This window comes from Mirounga leonina, unplaced genomic scaffold, assembly GCF_011800145.1.
Source record: "Mirounga leonina isolate KUSES-001 unplaced genomic scaffold, KU_Mleo_1.0 Mir_168, whole genome shotgun sequence".
Classification (NCBI taxonomy): domain Eukaryota; kingdom Metazoa; phylum Chordata; class Mammalia; order Carnivora; family Phocidae; genus Mirounga; species Mirounga leonina.
In genome coordinates, this window is record NW_023270426.1 from 40,142,648 (window position 1) to 40,159,712 (window position 17,065).

At 37.2% G+C, this 17,065-nt stretch overlaps 1 protein-coding gene across 1 annotated transcript in view; it reads right to left on the bottom strand.

Moving 5' to 3' along the window:
• The window catches only part of CENPK (centromere protein K), a 66,753-nt gene extending 49,792 nt beyond the window's left edge, over positions 1-16,961 (bottom strand). Inside the window, exons 1-4 of the mRNA XM_035014539.1 lie at positions 16,877-16,961; positions 14,091-14,145; positions 8,124-8,272; positions 5,414-5,470 (exon numbers count right to left, since the gene is read on the bottom strand). Of these exons, the coding sequence (XP_034870430.1) occupies positions 5,414-5,470; positions 8,124-8,240 (174 nt within the window). The 5' untranslated portion in view covers positions 8,241-8,272; positions 14,091-14,145; positions 16,877-16,961. The remainder of the gene's footprint in view (positions 1-5,413; positions 5,471-8,123; positions 8,273-14,090; positions 14,146-16,876) is intronic.
• Positions 16,962-17,065: the final 104 nt, after the last annotated feature.

Here is a 17,065-nt window from a genome sequence, read left to right on the forward strand (position 1 = left end):
ACTTTAAAAATATAGGGGTATCTGGCTAGCTCAGTCAGTGGAGCATGTGACTCTTGATCTTGGGAATGTGAGTTCAAACCCCACATTAGGTATAAAGATTACTCAAAAGTAAAATCTTTAAAAACATAAGATGTTATTTCTTGCCAACAGTTTTTAGACAAATTTGCTTTAGGGGAGCCTGGGTGGCTCTGTCAGTAGAGCATGAAATTCTTGATCTTGGGATCATGAGTTTGAACCCTACAGTGGGAGTAGAGTTTACTTTAAAAAGACAAATTTAGGGGCGCCTGGGTGGCTCAGTCGTTAAGCATCTGCCTTTGACTCAGGTCATGATCCCAGGGTCCTGGGTTCGAGCCCCACATCGGGCTCCCTGCTCAGCGGGAAGCCTGCTTCTCCCTCTCCCATTTCCCCTGCTTGTGTTCCCTCTCTCGTTGTGTCTCTCTCTGTCAAATAAATAAATAAAATCTTTTTTAAAAAAAAACAAATTTACTTTTAAGATACTCTTTTTTCTCTATGCACTTTCAGAAAAATAGCAACTGCTTTTAGGGGGTTGCTAAAAATAAATTTAAATACAAACACAGAGGGTCACCTGGCTGGCTCAGGCAGTAGAGCATGCACTCTTGATCTCGGGGTATGAGTTCAAGCTCCACATTAAGCAGAGATTACTTAATTAAAAAAAATTTTAAATACATATATAGAGATAATTATAAAATGAGATTGCTTCCACAGGCTACTTAAAAAAACCAATACACAACAGTCTAAGATGACATGTTTCTGATATTAAGTGGCTCCAATCATTGTAATTTTGGTAATTACATATCTGTGATAAATCTGATGCCTGATTAGATTATTAAATTGAAGTCTATGTATGCTTAAAGTTAAATTTCAGAACATTTTTTATCACCTCTATATAATTGTTATTGGAAGCTAGATTAAAAAATGCAATGGGTATTACTGAAATATTTACAATAAAAGAACAACAAGTACTTTCTTTTTAACCATTTTTTTACAAGATTTTTATTTATTTATTTATTTATTTTTATTTATTTGAGAGAGCGCATGCGCGCACAAGCTGGAGAAGTAGAGGGAGAGAGACAAGCAGACTCCCAGCTGAGCGCGGAGCCCGATGTGGGGCTCAAACCCACCATCCTGAGATCATGACCTGAGCCGAAATCAAGAGTCAGATGCTTAATCAACTGAGCCACCCAGGTGCCCCTTAACCAATTTTTATGACACAGAGCAGGTGGTTCAAAGACCCTGCTCTGTATCTAAACACTATTGAATAGTCAAGAGGAAGAAAACCTAATATATTTGAAAACTTTATATAATTACATAAAAATTCATTTGCAGGTTTTAAAATTTTTACCAAAGGAGAGAGTTTAACATTATTTTCTTATAACTAAATATGAGTGTGAAAGGTTTGCTGTGAACTATAAAGCAATTTTATAAATGCTAATTATACCTAAGAAGAAATAACAAATTCTTAGAAAGTAGTATCTAAAGTAGGCAAAACTATCATAATGATAAGAAATTGGTATCACTTTTCCTGCACATATTAGGTTGAAATGTATCAAATAACCAATATTCATTTTTCAACTTTTTAAAAAAAAAAGCAATTTCATACAGTTCAACTTTGTACTATGTTGATGAAGTACAGCTCTTACCTTCCCAAAGCCCAGCTAAGGCAAACACTCAAATTATTTCTGACCTTGCCATAAAATTAAACAATACTTTCTAAAAAACAACAGCAATATTTCTAAAGTGATTTATATGAAATTTGAGAATCCCTTCCATTTTCTAATTTAAAATATCTAACTTCTTTCTTTAAAAATGGATTAAGTTTTAATACTGAAATTTTAAAGTTAATAGGTATTCAAAAAAGAGTAACCAAAGCAAGCCTGGTATTATTTAAAGGACTGCTTTCAAGGTTGGCCCTTCACTGGCATCTGGGAACTTGTATTTTGAGATGGTTCCCACCAAAACCTATTAAGAGTGGCTGATTGTGCTTTAACTGTTTTTGCAAAGAATATGACTTAAGCTTAACACCTGCTTTCCTTCTGAAAGTCTGGTATTTTGATAACTGCTACCCAGAGGGTGCCTACGTGACTAGCCCCCACAAAACACCTTGGTCATTGAATCTCTAATGAGGTTCTCTGGTAGAAAACATTTCACACTGTCACAACTCCTTCGGGGAATTAAGCACATCTTACATGATTCTGATAAGAGAAAACTCCTGAAAGCTTGTGTCTGGTATCCTGTGGACTTAACCCCATGGTCCTTTTCCCTTTGCTGATTTTAGTCTGCATCCTTTTAATGTATCTTAGCCATGAATGTAACTACACACTGAGCCTTGTGAGTCCTCCTGTGAGTTGCTGTGAGTCTTGTGAATTACTCCTGGGAGTAATCTTGGGGACTCTCAACACAATAGGAAAAGATATTTTGTGGATCCCTTAAACAATGTTCTTATTGACTATCTCAGGATAGATTCTTTACAACTATATAAGCACTTCCACCAAAGCCAGTTGTTTGTTTGGCTCAATCCATGAAAATCACTCAGGAAATGTAGAGGCCCAGTCCCTAGTGATTCTTTTTTTTTGGGGGGGGGGCGAGGATTTAATAAATGTACTCCTTCAATTACTATTTATAGCACATAGTATTCCTTTTTTTAAATTATGCAGTTATTTTATCTTATTTTTTTTTGAGATTTTTTTTTTAAAGATTTTATTTATTTTTTATTTGAGACAGAGAGAATGAGAGAGACAGAGCACATGAGAGGGGGGAGGGTCAGAGGCAGAAGCAGGCTCCCTGCCGAGCAGGGAGCCCGATGCAGGACTCGATCCAGGGACTCCAGGATCATGACCTGAGCTGAAGGCAGTCGCCCAACCAACTGAGCCACCCAGGCGCCCCAAGATTATTTTTTTATTTAAATTCAATTAACATATATTATTGGTTACAGAGGTATAGGTCAGTGACTCATCAGTCTTCTATAATACCCAGTGCTCCTTACATCATGTGCCCTCTTTAATGTCCATCACCCAATTACCCCATCCCCCCACCCCCCTTCCCCTCCAGCAACCCTCAGTTTGTTTCCTATGATTAAGAGTCTCTTATGGTTTGTCTCCCTCTCTGATTTCATCTTGTTTTATTTTTTTCCTCTCTTCCCCTATGATCCTCTGTTGTGTTTCTTAAATTCCACATATGAGTGAGATCATATGATAATTGCCTTTCTCTGATTGACTTATTTTGCTTAGCATAACACCCTCTAGTTTCATCCACGTCATTGCAAATGGCAAAATTTCATTTTTTTTTTGATGGCTCAGTATTCCATTGTGTGTGTGTATATATATATATATATATATATATATATATACCATGTCTTCTTTACCCATTCATCTGTCAGTGGACATCTGGGCTCTTTCCATAGTTTGGCTATTGTGGACATTGCTGCTATAAACATTGGCGTGCAGGTGCCCCTTCGGATCACTACATTTGTATCTTTGGGGTAAATACCCAGTAGTGCAATTGCTGGGACATAGGGTAGCTCTATTTTCAACCTTCTGAGGAACCTCCATACATGTCTTCCCAAGTGGCTGTACCAGCTTACTAGTGACTCTGATTCAGTAGGTCTGTTTCTACAATATGAAAACCACATTTCCCAAGAAAACCAGATGACAGTTTATTTACTATATAATGCTGTTTCAAATACAATATTCAGTTTTACCCGGTACAAGAGAACTCTATATATTTATTGATAGATGCAAATTTTTTTAAAAGATGGCTTAATTCTTTACTAGTAATTTTTAAAGATCTGATATAATAGGTACTTCCAAAAGTGACTAATTAGTTTTTTCCCCTTCTTTTTCTAGCTCACTCATTCTCATTTTTATTCAGTATTGTTATGCTCATAGATTTTCATTTTTTTCATATTGTTATAACCAATCAAGGCCATTATTCCTTTTCATGCTCAAATGATATCAAATTTGTGTCTTTTTGAAGCAGTGCCTCAATCTTTATTTTTCATAACCAACATTTTTTTCAAAATAGACAGTTTTACACTGAATAGCACAAAAGTAAACTTAAATTACCAACAGTTTACATGTAAGCTTGATTCCAGTCTTAATGAAAAGAAGTAGAATAAAAACCAAAAGCCCTCAGGAAAGCTTCCGTACTATATCCCGCTCCATGAACTGATGGCTGCTGGCTCTGCTTCTGACTTCCCTTGTCTGCTGCTCTCCGTGTAACAGGCCATGAAGCACACGAACCCGCAACTGCAGCTTGCTGGTGGCAGACACAAGCATACACCTTCCTCACCTGCTGCCCTTGTAACAAACTGAACCAGTTTTTAAATGTAAACTGCATGATTTGGAACTCAGGAGTACTTGGTTCTTTTTTTTTTCTTTAAAGATTTTATTTATTTATTCATGAGAGACAGAGAGAGAGAGGCAGAGGGAGAAGCAGGCTCCCAAGGAGCAGAGAGCCCGATGCGGGACTCGATCCTAGGACCCTGGGATCATGACCTGAGCCGAAGGCAGACGCTTAACCATCTGAGCCACCCAGGCGCCCCTTCAATTGGTTCTTATATCTTCTGACATGCTAATACCAGTTTTAGAGAACTTTCTTTAGAATCATTCATATATTTGACTTTGTTCTTAAAATTAATACTAAAACATTTTTAACTTTTCATATGGTCAAATATATCTAGTTTTCTTTTATAATATCTAGGTTTCTACTACTAGCCAAGAAGTTTGTCCTATCCCTAAACTGCACAAATAGTCTCCTAACTTTTCTTGTAAGATTTTTATGGCAATCCATCCAGAATATATGTTTATATAATGAAAGACAGAGGTCCAATTTTATTTTCTCCCACATGGATAACTAGTTGTACCACTATCATTTATTAACTAATTCATCCTTCTCCCACAAACTGGAACTACCATCTTTGTCATATTTTAAATTTTTAATCTGTTGCACTGATCCATTGGTATATTCCTAAACCAATTCCATAGGTTCTTGATTATTAAAATGGATATCTTAATCCTTTATTTAAACATACAGTAAAATAAGTTAAGGTTCCACACATATAGTAAAAAAAAAAAAACTGGCTACTATACCTAAGACAAAGTAGGACAGTATGTGTTCAAATTTTTAACAAGGTATCTCAGTTGCAGTTTTTCACTCAACAGTTAAACATATGTGTAACTGTTAAAAGATAGAGAAAATATTTAAAATAGTTTATTCAAAAAGTATTTAGAATACTTCTTTTAAATCAGGAAGAGTAGAGAATTTTCTAAGTGATTAAGCATACAGGTGTCAACAAAACTATTATGTGGGTTTAATACAGATGAATAATATTCTTACCCAAAACAAAATGAATTAAATTTATCTATTTTTAGGAAGAAAAAAAAAGGATTCATACCTGAGCATTTGAATCAGTGAGTGTCTCAGTTCCAACAAGTGATAATTTTTTCTGACACTTGATTTAAAAAGTAAATAAAAACAAAACAAAAAGCAAAACAAAACAAGTAAATAAGTCACACACTATAAGCTTTTATATATAACAGACAATTCCCTTTCCATCTTCATACCAATGTAATATTCCTTTAAAATAATAAATACAAATAACTGATGTAAAAGAAAAGTTTATATTCCTCACTTTCTAAGCAAGAAGATCAGGAAGGCTCCCAAACAGGTCCTGAAGTGAACATACCAAAAGTAGAAGGGGATACTAGATTCTGTGTAGAACAAAAAAATGAGCATAAGATATAAAGAAAGAGAAAATATAAATTAATAGCTAGGGTGAATTAGAAGCTAGATAATGGAAAAATAGGAAATAAGAGAATAAGAAGGAAAGCACTATAGAAAAATAACAGAAGAGGTAAAAAGATAGTTAAGATCATAAGAAAACAAAGCCTTCAGGAGACATTGTTTCTATTCCATTTTTAATCCCACAACCATTAATAGTGATTACATCTGATTGAAATATGGGTAATTTAAATTTTACGTGTGTGTTTACTTCTGGTAGCAGTTATCTTTTCACAAAAAAAAAAAAAATTTTTTTTAAAGATTTACTTATTTGAGAGAGAACAGGGGCAGGGAGAGGGGCAGAAGAAGAGGGGAGAAAGAATCCCAAGCAGACTCCATGCTGAGTTCGGAACCCAACATGGGGCTTGATTCCAGGACCCTGAGATCACCACCTGAACCAAAACCAAGAGTTGGATGCTTAACCGACTACACAACCTAGGTGCCCCCCAAAATGGTTATTTTTAAATTCCAACTTCTATACTGAAAAAATACCAAAATGAAAAAAAAAATTATATAATCTTGAAAATACACTAATCATACAGAGTACTAAGGATTTATATTAAAAAATAATTTTAGGGGCAACTGGGTGGCTCAGTCAGTTGAGCATCTGTCTTCGGCCCAGATCATGATCTCAGGGTCCTGGGATAGAGCCCCACACTGGGCTCCCTGCTCAGTGGGGAGCCTGTTTCTCCCTCTCTCTCTGCCCCTCCCTGCAGCCTGTGCTCTCTCTCTCTCTCAAGTAAATAAATAAGATCTTCAAAAAAAATTTTTTTAAAGAAAAAAGGAAAAAAAGAAAACCAATAACCTGCCCTAATCTCAAATTTTACTACAAAGAATGGGATGCAAAGTCTGTGGCCTGTATCATATACTATGCTATTTTAAGTACAAAAACTTTTACCAACATACTATAGTTTACCAGAAGTGATTCTATCTCACTAATTCAGAAAATGTACATAAATTTCAAAGACAACATTTTCTAAATTAATTCATATTTTCACTCAAACTCCATAATTACGTGTTCTCTCCACTATTCTCCGTCTTAGGAATCGAACCTCACCAAGGTTGGCCCAAACGAAAAACCTGAAAATATCCATAATTTTCCCCCATTTCACAACAATTAAGTTCCAAATCCTTTTGGTCCTCCTTAGTATCTCTTAAATCCTACTATTTGCAATGACAGGATTTAGCCCTACAGTACTTTTTTTTTTTTTTAAGATTTTATTTATTTATTTGACAGAGAGAGACACAGCGAGAGAGGGAACACAAGCAGGGGGAGTGGGAGAGGGAGAAGCAGGCTTTCCGCTGAGGAGGGAGCCCAATGTAGGGCTCAATCCCAGGACCCTGAGATCATGACCTGAGCCGAAGGCAGACACTTAACTTACTGAGCCACCCAGGCGCCCCCTTACAGTACTTCTTACCAGAACTAGTACTAGAGCCTCCTAAATGCTCTTTCTACCTGTAGTCTCAGTCTTCTATATTTCATTTTCTTCAAAATTACCAAGTAATTTTCCCAAACTGCATCTCATGTCACTTCATGTTTATAATCTTTTAATGGTTCCCTATACTATAAACTTGACAAAATCCTCAATGTTCTTGCTCCTAATTAACTTTCCAGCCTTACTCCACAGGTCCTTCTTCTAATTTACTAAGTCATAATATTCTACCTAGAGTTCTCTAAACTCTCCCAATGTTTATATATTTTGTTCCTTCTGCTTTGTGTAACTCTCCTACTTTCAGAGGCTACTTTCTATTTATTCTTTAGAAATGAATTCAGTTATTACTTGCTTTTTATTTATTTATTTTTTTAGAGGTGGGGGGAGGGGCCGAAGGAGAGGGAGAGAGAGAATCTTAAGCAGGCTCCACACCCAGCACAGAGCCCGAAGTGGGGCCCGATCTCAGAACCCTGAGATCATGACCCAAGCCAAAAGCAAGAGTCGGACACTTAACTGACTGAGCCACTCTAGGCGTCCCTAGTTATTACTGCTTTTAGAAAGGTATACTTGACCCTTTCAATCTAGGTTTACTATTCGTCCTAAGTTGTCTTTGCATTTCTACCACAATATTTCTAATACAATGGCTACTGCCTCTATTAGATGATAACCTCCTATGGCAGGGACAGTCATAATTTTTTCTCTTTCTATAGCTCATTTGGCATAAAGAATCTTGAATAAATGCTTATAGGTCTAAAAGCCATATAAATATTTATCGTATAATATAATGGCTTCCAGGAACCAGCATAATTATTTTCCTTAAGTCTATTATTGAAATGGAATTAAATCTTATAGTAATTAATATATATATCACTTTTACCTCTTGGTACTTACTTCTTCCATATCTTTCCACATTTCTTCACATTCTTTAATAAGTTCTTCTTCAGCATTTGTAACATCTTCCATGTCTGTAGTACTGTCTGGATCTAGATCTTGCTGATTCACTGACATGTGCCTTGTAATAATTAGCCTTATAAGAAAAACTGAAGTAAAAAATATTTATTCACTTAACAATATCTGTTGAACACCTATCACCTGCCAGATACTCATCTAGGAACTATACATGTGAACAGTGAACAAAATGGGCAAAAATCTGTATCATGGAACTTACGTTCTTCTCTCTCTCTCTTTCTCTATATATATATGTATCAAATAATTTATACATGGAAATAATAACTTTTTAAAAATATTTATTTATTTGAGAGAGACAGAAAGAGAGCAAGAGAGAGAGAGCACATGCTAGCAGGAGGAGGGGCAGAGGGAGAGGGAGAGAGAGAATCCTCAAGCAGACTCCCCATTGAGCGAGGAGCCCAAGTGGGGCTCCATCTCAGAACCCTGAGATCATGAGCTAAGCCGAAATCAAGAGTGGGACGCTTAACCAAGTGAGCCATCCAGGCACCCCAATATAAGTGGAAATAATAATAATTTTATGGAGGAAAGCAAGACAGGGAAGAAAACAGGAAGTGCTTGGGCAGAGGTAATGTAATTTTACACATAATGTGGTCATTTAAGGTCATTGAGAAGCTGACAACTGAGCAAAAACATGAAGGAGATAAGGAAGTGCAACAGGGGGCGCCTGGGTGGCTCAGTTCGTTAAGCAACTGCCTTCGGCTCAGGTCATGATCCTGGAGTCCCGGGATCAAGTCCCGCATCAGGCTCCCTGGCTCAGCGGGGAGTCTGCTTCTCCCTCTGACCCTCTCCTCTCTCGTGCTCTCTCTCTCTCTCATTCTCTCTCTCGTAAATAAATAAATAAATCTTAAAAAGAAAAAAAAAAGGAAGTGAGACAGGGATATTTAGAGTAAGAGGTTCCAGGCAGGGAACCGCCAATGCAAAGACCCTAGGGCAGGAAATATGACTGCCATGTCCTAGAGCAGTAAAGCAGCCAGTGTGACTGGAGCAAAAGTAAGGCAGAGAACACAAGATGGGGTCAGAGAGATTACAGGGATGACATCATGTGGGCTTTGTAGGCCATTTTAAGGACTTAGGCTGAGATGATAAACAATTAGAGGGTTTTCAAGAAGAGAATGACATAATTTGAATTATATTTTAACAGTACAACTCTGGTTAACAACAGCCAGTAAGGTAAGAAGTAGGAACCAGTTAGAAAGCTATTGCAATGATCCAAGAAATTTTTTATTATTAAAAAAGCTTAGGCCTAAGCAATTGGAAAGATAGAGCTGCCAGCTGATTACTGAGATGAAGAAGTCAGTGGAGGAAACAGATTCAGCAAGATATGGGGGAGTGATGATTAAGAATTCAATTTCAGACTTGCTAAATTTAAGTTGTCTATTAGTGCAGAGTCTGATTAAGCAACTGAATGTGCAGTACGCAGTTCAAGGGGAAGTTTCAAGCTAGAATTTGAGTCATCACCATATAAAATATTTAAAGCCGTGAGACTGGGTGAGATCACAAAAGCAAGAGTGTACAGGCAGAAATGAGAAGAGTTCCAGACCTGGAGAGAATGAGGAAGAACCACCAAAAGAGTCTAAAAAGCACCAATAAGGTAAGAGGAAAATTAAGAGTATGAAATCCTAAAACTCAAAATACAAAAGTATTAAAGGAAGGAGTGATGAATTATCAAATTACCAAATGCGAGAAAGGTCAAATAAGATAAAAACAGAATTGACAATTTATTTAGCAACATGAGTAGAGGACTGTATTTTCCATAAACAGTCACAGCAATATTTCAGGTTATCATTCCCTATTCAGAGGCAGAACCTATTTATCCTCCCCATGAACCTGACTATGACTTTCTGACGGTCTTTATGAATAGAAGTCACTATGGAAGTGACTTCCAAGACTAAGTCATAAAAGGCAATACCACTAATACCTCTGTCTCAGAACACTATCCCTTAAAAAGCAGCTACCACGCTGTGAGGAAGCCCAAACTGGCACAAATGAAGAGACCAACGGTGAAGCCCACATAGAAAGGAACCAAGGTTCCCAGCCAAAAGCTAGCATCAACCATTAGACATGCACATGGACATTCTCATGATTCAGCCCTCAGACTTTTGAGTCTTCTAGACAAGGGCCTAGACATTGTGGAACAGAGACAAGCTGTCCTGCTGCATCCTGTCTGAATTCTTGATGCAAAGAATTGCTGAGCATAGTAAATGGTTGTTTTACACCTTGAAGTCTTAGGATAATTTGTCACAATAATTTCAGTGGAATAAATACACAGAACTGGAGGCCTTCATAAGAGTAGTTTCGGTAGCGAGGTGCCCGGGTGGCTCACCCAGTTGAGCATCTGACCCTTGATTTCGGCTCAGGTCATGATCTCAGGGTCGTGAGATCGAGCCCCACATGGGGCTCTGTGCTCAGCGGGGAGTCCGTGTGAGATTCTCTCTCTGCCTCTCCCCCCTGCTCATTCACATGCGCTCTCTCTCTCTAAAAGAAATAAACAAATCTTCAGGGTAAAAGAAAGACAGGAGAAAATAGAGCATCTTAAACAACACAGAAGGAAATATTGTAGGAGTTGCAGGAGAGAAAGAAGAATGGGACTTAATACACATGTAGAGAGGTTGATTTAAGAATGAAGTATATATAGTTCATTTTAATGGAAGGGTAGGCAGAATATTAGGGGCATAGATGCAGGTACATTCGTAGATGTGTTGATAGGATCTTATGGAAGTTCTATTTGGACTGCTTCTCTTTTCTCAGGGAAATGGTAACTAAGGTCATCAGCTATGAATGCGAATGGGGAAAAGCACTGAAGATTTAAGAAATACATTAAGAAATGTATAAAAGATATATAAGAGAATGGGATAGGATAAAATAGTAGAATAACTGGAGAGCATTAAATGCCCACTTGAGATTATTAGTTATCAATTTAAAGTGAAACTAAAACATGGTTATATGTTTTCTTCTATAATGTAGCCACACAGGTACGGACAAAGACAAAGTGAAAGAATGACAGTCTTTCAGGTATGACCACAGGAATGAGTAACTACTCTAAGATGGAGAATATAATCAATAGAGGAAAAGAGGTCAAGAAAAAGAGAGGCCATAAATGGATATTAAAATCACCATGAAGTATGACAGTAGTGCTGCAGAGGGTTGCAGTGAGCAAGAAGCTAAAAATCTTCAAGAAATGAAGGAGCATTATATAATCTTGCTAGATAACCACTGCAAGGAGTGGTAGGTGGTGGAGTCTGATGGCATGAAATGCAAAGGTGGGACAATTTTAAGGAAGTAGACAGAAGAAAAAAGAATAATAAAGATGTCTACCCCACACCACCAAATACAAATCAGAATAACCCACTCCCCCAAAATACTAATTTTATGGAACTTAAAGTTTTATATTATTTAATCAAACTTATCAATAGAGAGGTTTTAAAGAAACTTAGGGAGATACATCATGTTCACAGACTGAAGGACTCAATACTGTGAAGACGTTACTTCCCCCAAGTTGATCTATTAAATCTTAATCAAAGTTTTTGTTTGTATTTGGGGCACGTGACAAGCAAATTCTAAAGTTTATGGTAAGGCAAGGGGCCAAAAACAGCCAAGACCATCATGAAGAAGATGAGAAGATTTGCCTTACCAGATTTTAAACTTATTATAAAACTATACAAATTTTTATAGTGTGGAATTAGCACATGGATAGGCAAACTGAACAATGGAACACATTTATGGACCTATGATATATAACAGAGATGGCAATGCAAATTTTTTTTAAATTTTATCTATTTGACAGAGAGAGAGCGAGCGAGCACGAGCAAGTGGTGGAGAGAGGGAGAAGCAAGCTCCCGCCTAATGAGGGGCTCAATCCCAGGACCCTGGGATCATGACCTGAGCCAAAGGCAGATGCTTAACTGACTAAGCCACCCAGGTACCCCCACGGCAATGAAAATAAAAGGGATATAAGAACAATCCAAATTGGAGGATATTTCATATACTATATTGCTTTTTTTCCCCATGTATAATTTGGTCTTCTATGGAACTTACTCATTCTTTTTAACTAACTGCATAGTATTTGCGGGGGAGGGGGGGGGAGGAATAAGCCTAGATATATACCTCAATCTTAACACCATCCCTGCATTCCTCAAAAAATCTAAAAACAGAAATGATAAAATAGAACATGAAGAAAACATGATGACAATTTTGCTTGGATTGGGAAAGCATTTCTAACAAAACTAAGTAAAATTTCTATAAAATTTTTAAAAATTCTACATGGACAAAGATATCATTAAAAAGTTAAAATTTAGGGGCGCCTGTGTGGCTCAGTCATTAAGCGTCTGCCTTCGGCTTGGGTCATGATCCCAGGGTCCTGGGTTCAAGCTCCACATTGGGCTCCCTGCTCAGCGGGAAGCCTGCTTCTCCCTCCCCCACTCCCCCTGCTTGTGTTCCCTCTCTTTGCTGTGTCTCTCTCTGTCAAATAAATAAAATCTTAAAAAAAAAAAAAAAAAGTTAAAATTTAATCTAATACCTCATTACTAAGACGCCACACTGTGTGTATTTTCCCTCATGGCACTGAGTAAGAGATCCAAATTGCTCAACCAAAAAAAAGCTAAAATGTAAAACCCAAAATTTAAAGAAAATATTTGTGATATATATGGCACCCAAGACTTAATTTTTTTAATGGATAATGAATGCCTACAAATTAATAAGAAAAGAAAATCTAACAACCAACCATTAAAAAAAAAAAAAAAACCACCTAAACTCAAAAAGTTATCACCATAAAAATCAGGACATCTACTACTTTTGGAGGGAGGGAGAGAGAAGTAGAAGAGAGAACTGTGATTGGTATGGGCCAAATAAGTGACTTTTGAGGTGATTATCAAAGTTTTATTTCTTGATCTCCATGGTGATAAAGGCATTCACCTTATAATAATTTATTTATTGGGGTGCCTGGGTGGCTCAGTCGGTTGGGTGTCTGCCTTCAGCTCAGGTCGTGATCCTGGGGTCCTGGGATCGGGCCCCATGACAGGCTCCCTGATCAGTGGGGAGCCTGCTTCTCCCTCTCCTCCCCACTCGTGCTCTCTGTCACTATCTCTGTCTCTCTCAGATGAATAAATAAAATCTTAAAAAAAAAAAAATTTACATTTATTTTATGCGGGTTTTGGTATCTATATTTTACTTTGCAATAAAAAGCTAAACAACAAAAACATTCCAATAGAAATGGGCAAAGGACACAAATGCGGAATTAAAAAAATGAGAAATATCTTTTCAATATAAAAAAATGCATTCTTAAACTTACTCAGAAGTCATAAAAATGCAAATTAAGGGCACCTGGGTGGTGTCAGTTAAGCAGTCAGTCAGTTAAGTCAGTTAAGCAGCTGACTCTTGGTTTTGGCTCAGGTCCTGATCTCAGGGTCATGAGACTGACCCCATGTCAGGCTCCATGATGAGAGCAGAATCTGCTCTCTCTTCCTCTCCCTCTGCCCCTCCCTGACTCACACGCACTCTCTTTTTCTCAAATAAATATATCTTAAAAAATATATATATATACACATATATATAGCAAAAAATATATATATATAGCAAAATAAACAAGTGTTACTTTTCATCCAGACAAGCAATAGTGAAAAATTTCATAAGAAACAATATTGAGAATAGTGTTGAACAAGAGGTGTGCACTGTTGGTAAACCAATCACTTTGGAGGATAATAAGAAATATCCATCAAAACTTTAAATACTGTTATCTTCTGACCCAGAAATTCTATTCCTAGGAATAATCCTATAGATAGATATATTTGCTTTAGTCTACATGGGTACGCTTACTACAACATTATCCAAAAAAACTTTATGTGAACTCTACAATCGGACTGTCTAGGTTTAAATCCTGGCTTCAATACTTACAAGCTGTGTGACCTTGGGCAAGTCACTTAAACTGTCTGTGCCTCAGTTTCCTTATCTGTAAAATGAAGATAATATTACTTACCCCATAAAGTTATGACAGTTAAATGAGTTAATATGTATAAAGCTCTTAGAACTGTCCCTAGCATATAAAGAACTATATCATTATTAGCTATTAACATTACTATTAACTATCTGAAGTCAACTAGTAAGACTAGTTAAATTACTTATGTCATATCCAAAAATGTTTACACAGAACATCTTCCTTGCTATACATAAAAGATATAGTTAAGTTCACAAAGCTACAATCATTAACAATTTTAGAATATTTTCAAGCAAGAGTCAAATTTTATATACATATTTGTTTTAAATATACCTTAACTTAAAAATTAAGTGCAAATTGATCTTTCCCCACTTTGTAGATACTAATCAGTAAAATACATTATGAGTATGTGAAAAAAATGTGAAATTGTGTGTGTGCATGTGTGTGGATAGACGTTCAACAAACTAGCTGAAATGGCAACTCAATGTAGCATGAGAATACAAATAAATTAAAACATGTAAGAGTTTAACTTTATCCCTTTCCCACATTTTGTATCCTTAAATGTACCTTTCTGAAAAGAGAGTAAGTCATCCTCTGGGGATCTCTGTTAGTATTCCAATTCCCACTCACTTATTGAAGAATATTGCTATATTTAGGGATACTATGCTATACAAACTTAAAGAGCTAATACCAAATTAAAGAAACTCATACTATTATTGGAAAAAGACTAATATACATGAAATAAACTAATAGAAAGTATCCATATAACTCTTAAGATCAATGGAACAGACTAGAGTCCAGAAATAAACCCCACACATATATGGTCAATTTACAACAAAGGAGCCAGTAATAAACAATGGGGAAAGAACAGTGTCTTCAATAAATGGTGCTGGGAAAACTGGATAGCCACATGCAAAAGATTCAAACAGGACCATAATCTAACACCTTACACAAATACTAACTCAGAATAGATTAAAGACTTTAATGTAAGACCTGAAACCACAAAACTCCTGAAAGAAATATAGGCAGTAATCTCCTCGAGGATACTTGGCAGGTGGGGGGAGAGGGGGTTTGACACCAAAAGCTAAGGCAACAAAAGAAAATATAAACAAGTGTGAATTCAGCAAACTAAAAAGTTTCTGCACAGCAAAAGAAATCATCAACAAAATGAAAATGGAAGGGGAGAAAATACTTGAAAATCATATCTAATAAAGGGTTAATATTCAAAGTATATTAGAACTCATACAACTAAAGAGCAAAAAAATAAATAAAAAAATTAAAAATTAAAAAATGGGCAGAGGATCTGAATAGACATTTTTCCAAAGAAGAAAGATGGCCAACAGTGGCATCTACCATGCAAAGATGCTCAACGTCACTAATCATCAGGTAAATGCAAATCAAAATCACAATGAGATATCACCTCATACCTGTTAGAATGGCTATTTTCAAAAAGCCAAGAAATAACAAATTTTGATGAGGATATGGAGAAAAGGGCACCTTTGTGCACTATTGGTGGGAATGTAAATTTACGCTGCCACCGTGAAAAGTATTTTGGAGGTTCCTCAAAAAATTAAAAACAGAACCATCATATGATCCAGCAACTCCTCTTCTGGGTATTTATCTGAAGCAAATGAAAACACTAATTCAAAGATATACGCACCCACCATGTTCATTGCAGCATTATTTTGCAATAGCCAAGATATGGAAACAACCTAAGTATTCATAGACAAATGAAAGGATAAAGGAAATGTGGCCATGTATAAACACACACACACACACACACACACACAGAGCTATAAAAAAGAATGAACTCTTGCCGTTTGCAATAACAATGATGGCCCTCAAGGGCATTATGCTAAATGAAATAAGTCAGACCGAGTAAGACAATTACCATATGATCCCACTTACGTGTGATGTGGAATCTTGAGGAACAAAAAAAAAAAAAAAAAGAAAGAAAGAGAACCAAACTCACAGATACAGAGAACAGATTGGTAGTTACCAAAGGCAGAGTGGTGAGAGGGCAAAATGGGTGAAGGGGGCCAGAAAGTACAAACTTGGCGGTTATAAAACACTAAGTCATGGGGATGAAATGCACAGCATAGTGACTGTAGTTAATAATACTGTATTTGGAAGTTTCTAAGACAGTAGATCTTAAAAGCTCGCATCACAGAGAAAAAAATTCTGTATGCACGGTGACAGATGTTAACTAGACTTACTGTGGTGATCATTTTGAAATATATAAAAATAGCCAATCATTATGATGTCCACCCGAAACTAATAGAGTTGACCTTTGAACAACATAGTACTAAACTGCGCAGGTCCACTGATACAAGGATTTTTTTTCCAGTAAATACACATACAGTACTGAAAATGTATTTCTCTTCTTTATGATTTTAATAACATTTTTTTCTCGACCTTACTTTCTTGAAAGAATACAGTACATAATTCTCTCCGCCCCCGCCGCCCCCCCCCCCCCTTCAAGCAAGAAGTCAGTTTGGAGAGCTTGAAGGGAGGCCCGCAAATTAACCAGTTCCCTCAATTCCGGGCCCCTCGCGCCATCTCTCCTAACCCGGGGCGTTTCTAGAGCGGGAGAAGAGCCGGTCACAATGACTGGCTGGACGTCCGGTAAACAATTCCCGTGAGGTAAGGGTCCCACCATCGGGGCTGCAGTTTCACATCCTGGGACCTGCCAGGCCCAGCGGCAAGTTTTCAACCCTTAAGGCGCTCTCCCTTGCCTATCTCTTACCACCACAGTGCCACGGACTTCAGGTCTTCTCCGCCGGGCGCAGCAAGGCTTCCTGGCCTAGAACGTTTGCGCGCGCTGCTTGCTGATTGGATCTGCTCCTACCCACCCCAGCCAATCCCGAAACTCGCTTGGCCGCTGACGGGCAAGCTGCGCCGCTTTTAAGATTGGTAGCAGAGCTGTGTGTGTGTC